Source organism: Varanus komodoensis, unplaced genomic scaffold (genome assembly GCF_004798865.1).
Source record: "Varanus komodoensis strain SLA01 unplaced genomic scaffold, ASM479886v1 scaffold7_1, whole genome shotgun sequence".
Classification (NCBI taxonomy): Eukaryota; Metazoa; Chordata; class Lepidosauria; order Squamata; family Varanidae; genus Varanus; species Varanus komodoensis.
Genome location: NW_025336479.1, coordinates 11,395,137 through 11,406,662, shown reverse-complemented (window position 1 = coordinate 11,406,662; position 11,526 = coordinate 11,395,137). Strand labels below are relative to the sequence as shown.

Genomic DNA, 11,526 nt, shown 5'->3' with positions numbered 1-11,526 from the left:
TTTAAACTGTTCCCAGAGTTAAGAATGAAATGGAAGGAGGGTCCAATTGTTCAATGGCAACTAGACTACAAATGGTTTTCTCCAACTTCTAAAAGCAGGGCCAGTTATAGCAACAACGAGAAAAAGACCCAGTTACAGAGCCAAGCATAATCCAGCAAAAGTACTGAGGAACACCACCTCATTTCAGAAAAAGAAGCCATCGCTAGGGGAGATGGGAGACCTCAAAGGGCTGAACATGGCATGTAGAAAGATTAATCTTTCATAAAAGGAAGATTAATGCCAAGTGGCTTTTCTGTTTCTCAGTTTCCTAGGAAAGCAGTAGGGTTGATTTCACTGGAGGGATGGTAGATACCATTCAGAAAGACAGGAAAAACAGTTTCCTCTGCTACAGATAATTTGGATGTTGCTATTAAGCTATCCTCAACACAACAAAGGAAAACAAAGGTTAACATAAGTAGTGAAACTAAATCTCCTGCCATCAATGAGAACCTGCAGTTAACCTGCCTGCATACTCTCCTGGCCTACTGGCAGCAGAAACAGCAAGGGGTGAACAAACAAAAGCCAAGGGTCTCAGTACATTTTAAACAAGTGTGGGTCTAAAGTGTACTTGATTATAAAACCTGGCTAGTTGTCTCTAACCTTCCAGAACGTTTCACCTGTCAGAATACAGCAGTGCTGAACGTGAACATTTATTTTATCCCTCTCTCTCAAGAAAAACAGAACTTGAAGCGTGTTCTGGAAAACTATCAACTTAGTTACAATCCAGAACTCCATCCAGGGAATCCTGGGACCAGCTAATAATCCATTTAAGTTAGACGTTTCGGGCAACTGCTACACCTTCCGACGTGTTTCGTATCCAGGCAACCCCAGTCGGGTTTTTTACATGTGCAAACAGGCAGGAAGCTTGTTCATGCGGAGAGGGGGTGGGGGTGGGGATGAGGGGAAACGCTGGAAGCCAAGACGCCTGGGTTCTTCTCCCTCCCTCATCCCCGCAATGACCGAAACCTTCCTTCATCCTCAGGCGCCCCTTCCTGTATCCGAAACCCCGTTTGGAAAAGGAACCCGCCCCACGAAGCCCTCTCCTTCACGATTCTTACCCTCGTCCGCTCCCTCGCCGGGCCCGTCCCTCAGCCAAACTACAGCGCAGCACAGCCGAACCTGTCCCCAGCCAGAGGCGGGCCCCAAAAACCGCGCCCACCGACCAATCGGAGCACACTTCGCATACTTCCTTAGCTAATCGCAGCATACTCGACTAAGGCGGGACATTCCTGGTCTTTCATCCCAAATCCTTTCCCTCCCCCCGCATTCAAGGCGCAATGGAAGGGGCGGAATAGAGCGCGGAGGAAAAAAAAACAGCACGAACGAATGGAACACGCGACCTTTGAAAAGGGGCGAGGAAAGGGCCTGTTTGGGAAAAGGTTCGGGATCCTGCAAACTCCATTTCTCCAACGCTCCGATCCATTCCTCTTCGGGAAGGCTACTTTCAGATCGCGCTTGTTCTCACGGCCTCCTAGAGCTCAGTTGTGCCCCTGCAGCCAGTGACGAGGCGGAAGGCCGGGCGCGGTCTGAACCCGAGGCATACAAGCTGATGGCAGGAGAGAGCACGACTTGTCGGTGCCTGGCGCTTATGTGCTGCGCGCTGTGGGCTAGGCATGCCGCTCTCTCATTGCACCGAGTTGGCCTTTAAGCCGGCTTGGGAGGAGACTAACATTCCCAACGAGCCCTGCCCCGAAACTAGTTTTCAGCTTGAAGGGCTGCTAGGAGAACGCAGAGATGGAATGGAAACGAGCGCCTTGAGTGTATAGCCTCGCCCGCCATCCACCCCACGGCCACGTCCGGTGGGGGTCGACTGGGGTGTGTGCGTGTAAGTTCTCCCTTGAGCCTCCACACCTCGGAGAGCCCTTTGTCTTGTCTTGTCTTTTGGCTGAGGAGGAGAGTGAAAATGATAAAGATGTAACTGGAGACTTCAGAGGAACCCAGATAAAGGTCGACGTGTAGACTCCCATCGAAGGAGTGGCTGTTGCTAGGCTTGGACTGTGTGGTTGTGTGTGCTTGCGTGCGAGTAAGCTCGGAGAACTTCCATGTAATTATTCCACCCATCTCAGAGTGTCTATCATGCTTGATCGCTATCCCGTCTCCCGCCATTTTATCTCCACAAATATCTTGATAAGGGGATTAGACAGGTACTGTGACCGGGGGCAGTCCTGCAGCGAGCCTCAATTCAGCGCATAAGGTCGGGTGTGGCAGCCCCCTTTAATCCTTCGGAGCAGGCCGGAACAACCATAAGCTGTCCCCACACTATATATTACGAAGTTTACTTACGATCTTCCTCACTGCAAATTCGCTGCACGCCAAGGAGAAAGTTCTGCCAGTGCTGGGACTGTGGCCTGCCTAAGTGGGGGAATGGACACATTCTAGATTTTCTTTTTAATGATTAAAACAGCTTACTAATTTTTCTTCAGCAGACCAGCAAACGTAATGAATTCCCCACTTTGGCTATACCTCCATTACTTAGAGGCTCACTAGGGGCAGGGGTTAGCTGATGCTCTGTCTTGCTGCCCTCCTCACATAGAAGTGCATTGAAGGTCATCCACAACCCACCACCCCGCATGCTAGCAAGCCATTCTGCCTCCACCTTCATCTGCACGGGTACCCCCGGGTCCTGCCAGCGAGCTACTGAGAATTTTAGTTTGATATCCTGTTGCCTGAAGAAGGCTGGTGGGTGGGATTAGGGTACTGCCAGTTACTGGAGAACGAATACAGTAACAAATTTTCTTCAATTTCATATAAGTCGAATTTATCTTCTCTGGGGCAGAGTGGGTGAGTAACATCAAAAAACAGAAGGCTCCATTCCAGCTTGTATGGGCCTCTACCACTGCATACTGTTGCAATGTGCAAACCAGACTCCAGTTCATTAATAATTTTCATATATAAAAACCATTCTCAGTAATTTGAGTTTAAAACATTACATCTATAAAATCCAAAAGTACATTACAGTATTTAAGGAGAAAAAAGAAACAGCAGATTATCAGACTAGTGATCTAAAATGTACTAAAAATAAGATTGAAAACCTTGGGAGACTAAAAACTGGCTCCAAGCTATTTAGCGCAGCAGCCTAGAACCTCTTTCAGCCCAAGGCCCAAATTCCATTTTGATCTCCTGGGTCTTGATGATGCAACAATCCAGCATGGACTAGAACACCATTACACACCATGAGTTCTCTGCAGGGTCTGTTCATATTAAACACAATGCACCGTCTTAACTGTCCATGGTAAGCTATCAATTTGCATCAGTGTATAAGCACAATGTTATCAAGCCACCTATAATATATACACGTGCAGGCAGGCAACTAACATTTAAGAGGGATGGTCCTCTTCTTCCACCATCCCATCTGCTTAACCTGTCTAAACAGACTATCATTTTTACATTGCTTCTCAAAGTTTATTTTTGGCATCTTCATTTATGGGTTTATTCTATTATGGGTTATTCTGGACTACTGAATTTTGAACAGCTACAGTATTCTTAGTCTATTGAACTTGCATGGTAAAACCATTTTTAGGGGAACTTTCATAGGAATTCCATTATGTTTTTCCAAGATTGAAACATCTGGTTTCTGGAATCAAAAATTTTACCTTTTGTCAGATGAACAAAACTGGCAATTTATTTTATTTAAAGCATTTCTATATTGTTCCTTTAGTCAAATAACTCTTAGGTGCTTCTAAGGTCATGTCCCCAAAATATTTTAAAAGGGGTATTGGTAAAGACTAGTTGCATCTGCAATTGCGGGGGGGGGGGGGGGGTGCCATAATTTTAAAAAATACAGTTTTACCACTTTCACTAGGATGCTCTTATGGCTATCCAGTAAGTAATGACAAGAGGCCCACTGTCACCTATTTTGAACACTGTTGCAAAGGACTGTGGAAGAAGTTATAGTAAGAGAAAAGAATAGCACAAGCTAGAAGCATCAAACATTAGGTATATGGGGAGAGAAGACTATCTCCCCATTTGGGAATGTAATCCTCAGTATTTTCTACCTTTTCAACACTTCTGACTCCAGTTAGTCCAGAAAGGGGAGATTTTAATTTCCCCCCACTTGTCCTGGTTCCTTTTTTATTGGTTACTGCAATTTCCTGACAGACTTTTTTTTTAAAGCTGAACATTTGCACACATTTAAGGTCTGGGAAGTATATGGCAGCAATATTTGCACATCTGCATGAAGTACTCGTTACAAACTTAACCAAGGAATATGGTTGAGCCAAAAGGATGAGCCAACACAACTTCAAAGGCATTCCTACAATAAACCATTTCAACATTAGAAATGGCATCTAATCTACTTATCGTTCATCTTTGTATATACACGTTCCAGTAATGGTACATATGCAGTGCATACAATGGAAGGTATAGCCAGTTACAGCTCTACCTACTGGACTACACATATACTTGATAATCACACATAGCACAGACATGGTGCAGACTGTTGGCAACAAGGAGTATTTTAGTTGGCAAAATGCTAGCCATACTTGAAGCAGCTCCAGCTCTGACAGGGTTGAAGTGTACCTGATGAATTAACCTGTGGTATTTGCCAGTCTGGGATAGGTTACCATATGTTACAGGAAGATGGTCTAATTATGGAATCTGAACAGTAAAACGGAATTCAGACTACTGTCTTTATCTGAGCTAGGGGTTCTTCTCATAGAGTTTCTATAATGCTTGTAGATAAGGAATTGTATGCACATAATTGTCATGTGGTAATTATACATACATCTATTGCACTGTAGATCCGCAAACAGTAAAGCTTCTGATAGCCACAGCTTTCAAGCATAAATATGCATCCATGCAAAAAAAGTACACAGGCAAACTTGACACATAGGGCAGTCTCTGCACACAGAATGAGATTTCCTATAATGCTAAACCTTAGACAATATGGTGGAAGCTCCCATTCACACTTTTGATAAGTGACTTTCTTTAGTTATTATGAAATCTCTTCTAGCAAATTTTTCTCAAGTCATGCAGTTCCCATGAGTTTTATATAAACAGTAGACTAGGCAGTACACTTGAAAGACATTATTTCCCTTTCGCTCTGGCCTAGACTTTCCCTGAGCAGTTTAGAGTATACCCCTTAAATATAATCCTGATACTATCATTAGGCCGTCGGGCATAGCAGGCAGAAACTTTTTATAAGTTTACATAATGCTGACTTTCTGCAAAGAGTTCGTGACCATTGTCATTATCACAAGACTGCTACAGAAGCACCCAGATAAAATAACTGCTGTAATGCAGCTACTTTTAGCATGTTGTTGCTGTCAGTACAATCTAGTAGCACAGGGCTAGGAATTTTTCTTGGGCTTTCAGCATATTTGGCAATTTTGAGAAACTTGTTGTGGGTTCCATCACAATCTGATTGCCATGGGAGAGCAAGTAACCTCCTCAAAAGACAAGGCAAAGGTAGAGCCTGTATTCCCAACATACTAGCCATTCTTCTTAACTGTTTTCAGCAACAAAAGAAATAAATTTCACAGCTCCAGCTACCAGTAAGAAACTGTTTAAAAAGTAGGGCAAGAAATGTGTTCAGGGATAGAATGGTCCTCATGGAAGCATATGGGCCATTACTGCAGCAGTGGGTCTTGGCTCATCAGCTGAAGACCAATATGGGCTTCTAACTAATTTCTCCCACAGGAAGAATCTTTCATATATGCATATTAAGTGCTAAACATTCACAAATACCTGTTTTATGTGCAAAACAACATATAGCACCTGAAACATGAGACAGACTGATGTTCTATAGCTGAACGTACATTTCTTGGTGAACTAGTAATGGTTACAGCACAGTGTCAACTGCAGTGATGTTGGGGAAACTATTTAGTGCAATTATGGTAGCTGGGCTACACATAGGATATCATTTTTGCTAAGTTATTCTTCTAAAACAGACACTGACAAATCCTAGTGCTCAACTGCCTGTGGGGCAACTGAAATAAAGTATGACAACCCCTTCCTGGGCATGATGCAGTTGACTCAGGCTGTGTCTGGACCAGATTTATACATGGTGTATTTGCCCTCTATTGCTAAACATTCAACAGATGGAAGGAAAACTGAAACTAAGACTGGGACTACTGCTTTTTTTCTACATTCCTTAACACAGCACCTCATTTCTTCTCTTGAATAACACATTAGGTCTCCCCTGACTCATCCAGTAACTTTGGTTACTTTGAGCTAAGTCAAAATGTCAAAACACAAGATTAGTGTACAGCACCACTATAGTAAAAACACTTAAGAAAAAAGACAAGTTGGTATACACAAATATCTTGGAGAGGAGTATGTTAACAATGCAACAAGAATGAAGCATGTAACACATAGAGAACAATCCTGAAAATATACATGAAGCATACAGAGAGATACTACAAAGCAGTGACAGAAATTTGAGTATTAGAAAATTTTCTAGTTCTCCTTTTTCTATAAAACCCACATCATTGGTCAATCACAACTCCTTTTAAGAACATTTTGCATAAAAGAATGGGTAAGAAGTGATCTTGCAGAGAAAACTGAGGACACCTTTCTAGAAGAAACTGGCTAAGCTTGACTATGGTAGTTTCAGCTTTTTCCTTCCCACTCAATGCCAGTTTAATCCTTCTTTAGGATCAAGACAGCACAGTTGAATGCCTAGTCAGAACACTGGCTAGTGGAAAATGTAACAAAATAGGTGCATAATTTGTGTTGTAGCTAAAAAATGCTCTTTGCACTGTTGAATGTGCCTATATATTCCATTGTAGTCTTGTTTTTGAACAGTGCATTACTGAAATACCTGTATTGATGAGGAAAATACTGCACTTGTCTGGTTTTGCTTCACAACCACAAACCAAGGACTACCTACTTTTGTCCTGAAGCATCTGCCCATTTTTAATAGTTGATATCAATTTTTATTTGAATATTTACAGAAGGCAATTGTTTACTAGAAACAAAAACTTCCCTATAAAAATACCTATTTTTGTACATACTTTTCAAAGGTTCACACCCTTTGAAATCTGTTTATTCAAACAAGTCTTTGACTATGAATATTTGACACAGATCTTCTGTGCGCCCAATCATTACACACAGGGTGAGTGACTCATCAGTGTATAGGAAAAAACTCAGATTTTGCTGAAAAGCTTGTATCTCTTTACAAGCTTTCCAGAAGTTATCAGGCTGTGTTGTTGGCCAGAATCTTACAATCTCAGAATGTCCACCCATGCTTCTGAAAGAGGGAAAATTATCTTCATTGCTAAATTTCAGAATACTTTCCTTCCAGAAGCATCAGCAGATGGCACCACTTAAGAAAACCTTAGTAAGGGCATTCATTAGAAGAGTGGAAAAGCTAGAGAACTGAACAGTGAAGATATCTCACTGGGAAAAAGGATGTGTAGAATGTGACAAGAGACAACACAATACAGCAGTGACAAGAGATGAAGTTTACTTATGAAGTCCAGTTTAGATTTTAGTCTCATTCTTTTCAATGGAGAACATACATGGGCACGCCCTAACTTAGGCAAGCCAAATAAATGAGGGCAGGAATCATGACTGGTTGTCATCCTTATGTTCAATTGTGAGATGTTCTGCTGACTTTTTATCAGTAACTGCTCATTGCTGTTAAGAGTTCTCAACAATGACAACTTGGGTCTACAGTCACTGAGCAGTGCAATATTCATCTTGCAAGATCTGGACTCTCTGAAAAGTTCTTTGCAACACGAAGGTACTCCATACCAACTGCCAAAACAGACCCTGAAATCCTGATTTCAGCCCCAAATCCTCTGGGTTTGGAGGCACTGCAGTCCAGCTCTGTCAGTCCTACTATATTGGCAAGATCTGTTCTAGGGTACTTTTGCAAGACGGTGGAATTCTGTCTGGGAATCTTATATCAAACTCAATAATAAGATCACCCCGCTGGTTTGGACTCTTGGGAAAGGGAAGGCCTTCTCCAGGAATTCTTCGCTTCATTCCAGGTTTAATGACATCCTTGAATACCATTGGTATGGACCTACCATCTAGTGTTGGTATATTCACAGTGCAGCCACACAGAGCCTAAATAAAAACAAAGAGCAGAGATTAGAACATTTTTTTTAGGTAGAAAAGATAGCCTCCTCTAGAAAATTAATTCTTGTTTTACTTCATGAACTCTAATTGTGATTTTATATCTTCATTAAGAAATAGAATAAGGTAGACTAAAATGAATCTACATCACCACACCAGGAATTCCCAGTGTGTCCCACTTTGCAAGTTATTAGATGAGATCTGCCTCAAGCATGGTTCCTTGAAGCTCTGATGTCTTGATAACTTAGCCATTCAGTATTGTGACAGACATAAATTTACAACACAGAACTTGTTCAGATGCTGGAAAGATGCTTCTAAGCATCTTACTGGATTGGAAATAGCAAAAGTAAAGTTAATTTAGGAACTTCAAACATGTGTCACTAACAAATCTGGCAGCACCACTTACCTCACGGAGGCTGATCTTGGCTGGGTATATAATATCAGACCCGTCTCTCTTAAAAGTGCTGTGTGGCTTGTCCTTTAAAACAAAGACAATATCAGCTGGAATGTTGCTTGGTGTTTGATCGCCTTCTTTGGGGAATGTAATCTTAGTTCCTTCTTTCCAGCCACGTTTAACTTCAATTGTTAGAATCTTGTCCTCATTACGAGTGCTCTTCCCATCTAGATTAAGACGTTTGTGAGAAATTTTCATTTTCTTGGTGCATCCACTATAAATCTCCTCCAGGGATACTCTCAATTCATGGGTAATGGGAGGGTCTTGTTTCTTGCGTAGGTTTTCATGGCCTCCCCGACCTCGAGAAAAGCCAATATTGCCAAAGTTTTGAAAAGATGTGAAGGCGTCATCAACATCCATGTCTTCATCTCCATTTCTCTGCACAAAGAAAGTATCAAAAGGATTCTGCCCGCCAAAGAATTCCGCGAACATAGCATGAGGATCTCCATGAAAGGTGTAGGTAAATGAAGTGCCATTAAGACCTCCTCCACTGCAGCTGGGACCACCTCCCTTTAGTCCTGAAATTCAGAGAACATACAAATAAAACCTCTTGAAACAGTTATTGAACTGATCTTTTATGTTACATTAGGAAGTGTAATCCTGAAAAGCTTGTCCTTTAATATTCTTTTTACTTTGACATTTAAGTTTACTGTTAAAAGAACTATTATTAGGATTGTAGTTAAATACTGTGAGGACACCCCATATCAAAGAGCTGATCTGCAGGAACCAACAAAAAATATATATTAACACATATCCTTAGAAGTGTTCTAACTTTTCTCTCCTCCTTTCCCCCTTCCTTGATTCCTTTGTTAAGAACCCTACTGTATAAGTCAAATCAATCAGAAACTAGCCATCTACTTCATATTCAGCAATCAAATTAATGTTGCTATGCACATAGTACTACTTCAAAAAGCGAAAATAGGCTAATATAATGTACAAGTTGATATAACTTACAAACTATTTGATCTATAAAGATTATTATGGGAAAGTAATCCTATCAAATGAAATATTCTAACAGACAGGTTAGTAAAAGAAAGTGCTAGAATATTCTAGCAGCTACTAGAAGACTTTTGGAGCTCCACCTATCTTAGATAGCCTGTCATGCAGCCCAATTTATACAAGCAGTACATGGCACCAACACAAATTTATAGGGAACTGTTCAATAATGTACTATGAATGCAAGAGGGTCAAGAGAGTTCTACAAACCTAGCAGTTTGTATTTGTACATTTAGGGCTTTTATTTCATGCACTATAGCCACCACTGATGTTCCTCAAAACAAGTCCTCCACAAATAAGCCAGAATGAGTTGACAGGAGGCATATACATAAAGCAAGCTTTACTACTGCAAAAAATCTTAACAAATCTTTGAAGCGTTAATTTTAAAAGCTATGCCCCCTATTCAAAATATCTTCCTTAATGGAATGATTTCTACTTGATTTCTGAGTAGGCTTTCCAGACAGGAAGAACCTATAAGATAATGGTGGATTTTTGAGGAGTGACCTTAACAGAATCAGAACAATTCAAAGATGGCAACTCATCTGGCTAGTTTCCAGGACTACAAGAACTTGTTCGTTCTTTTCCCCCACTTTCCCCTTCCTTTGTTGGGAAACCAGTCCTGGTGGATTAATTGCTAAACTGTCATTCTAACAACAACTCTATAGAGAAATGCTTCTTAACAACTCTAACAGCCACCAAAAATACCTCTTCTTTTAAAAAAATCGTAAGATTCGGTGAAGGCAGGTTAAGAGGAAAAATCAGGGGGAAGTTATGACCTAGAAGAACAGAACGCAGCTTGACGGCACTTATCGAGGCAACGTCAGCAAAAACGAAAAGAGCAATTGGGCGGAAAAGTACGCAATATAAAGTATTCTGATGTTCTGCTGAAAGCCATTCGAGCACAACGTTACGAGTAAGGCAGCGAACTTTGTTCAATTTAAGTTCCCATGCGTTTCAACAACAGCAACCCTCTTCTGCAGTCAAAACAAGTTCTTGAAGCATATTAAAGATTCAACATTCATTCTAGCATAAACGTTTTTCAATACCGTAGAAGGGTTATTTGTGCATCTGGCCGCTTACATTGCACAGCAATTTCTCTCCCTTATTTAATTCAATCCCTTCCAGAACAGAAGGGACAAACAGATCGAGGCAGCTTTTGCAGACTTACAGCACGATTGAGAAAAAAAAACTGGTGCGCGCCCGCATTAATTTACCCAGGAGCAAGTCCGACTGGTCGGTCTCTGTGGGACTTGCTCCCATGTGAACACAAGCGGCTGCTCTGTCCCACCACGAGCTTCTCCCTCCCCTCCAAGCCCCCTCGCCCTCCTCCAGCCAACTCCACGCACCCTCCTCGCCGAACTTGTCGAAGATTTCGCGCTTCTTGGGGTCGCTCAGCACGTCGTATGCCTCGGCGATCTCTTTGAATCGCTCCTCGGCTCCGGGATCCTTGTTCTTGTCCGGATGATAACGCAGCGCCTGCTTACGATACGCCTTTTTAATGTCCTCCTCTGTGGACCCACGGGGCAGGCCCAATATCCGGTAATAATCTTTCCCCATCGCCGATCGCAAAAACTCGCCACCAACCTCACAACACGCAGCGCAACTATAGCTCCGCAGAAAGTACGTCCCCTTCGGTATTTATACGACGGGCGGAGGAATCTTCCAGAGCTTACCACAACAGTCTCCGCTCCAGCCACGCCCATATATTTTATTCCAGCCAATCACAGTCTAGCAGCTTGTACTCTTCGCCAATAAGGCTGCGGCGTGCGTCACTCCTGGTAGGGAAGTAACGGTTGCTGGAATCTTGCCCCCTGCTTTAATTGCGGGGGCGAAAAGCGTTCGCAGGGTCAGCAACGGTTTTCGCCTTCCCGAGTTCTACGGTTGTGATGCTGACCCAGGCGAAGCAAAGGGCTTCGGCTGGAAGGAGATGATGCTGCCACTCTCCCATTAAAAGATCTCGGGGTCGGAGCCCTGCAGTCATTGGCGCTCGAGTGAGAGGGAGGAGCGCTGCCCAT

At 42.4% G+C, this 11,526-nt stretch overlaps 2 protein-coding genes across 2 annotated transcripts in view; both read right to left on the bottom strand.

Moving 5' to 3' along the window:
• The window catches only part of GIPC1 (GIPC PDZ domain containing family member 1), a 34,687-nt gene extending 33,550 nt beyond the window's left edge, over positions 1–1,137 (bottom strand). The window contains exon 1 of the mRNA XM_044453859.1: positions 1,098–1,137. The gene's annotated coding sequence lies outside the window, so the exon portion shown is untranslated. The remainder of the gene's footprint in view (positions 1–1,097) is intronic.
• A 6,290-nt stretch (positions 1,138–7,427) lies between these two features.
• DNAJB1 (DnaJ heat shock protein family (Hsp40) member B1) lies at positions 7,428–11,139 on the bottom strand. The gene is made up of 3 exons (XM_044453903.1): positions 10,858–11,139; positions 8,468–9,033; positions 7,428–8,052 (listed from the first exon to the last, which is right to left on the bottom strand). The coding sequence occupies exons 1-3, from the start codon at positions 11,066–11,068 to the stop codon at positions 7,822–7,824; spliced, it is 1,008 nt and encodes a 335-aa protein (XP_044309838.1). The 5' UTR covers positions 11,069–11,139; the 3' UTR covers positions 7,428–7,821.
• Positions 11,140–11,526: the final 387 nt, after the last annotated feature.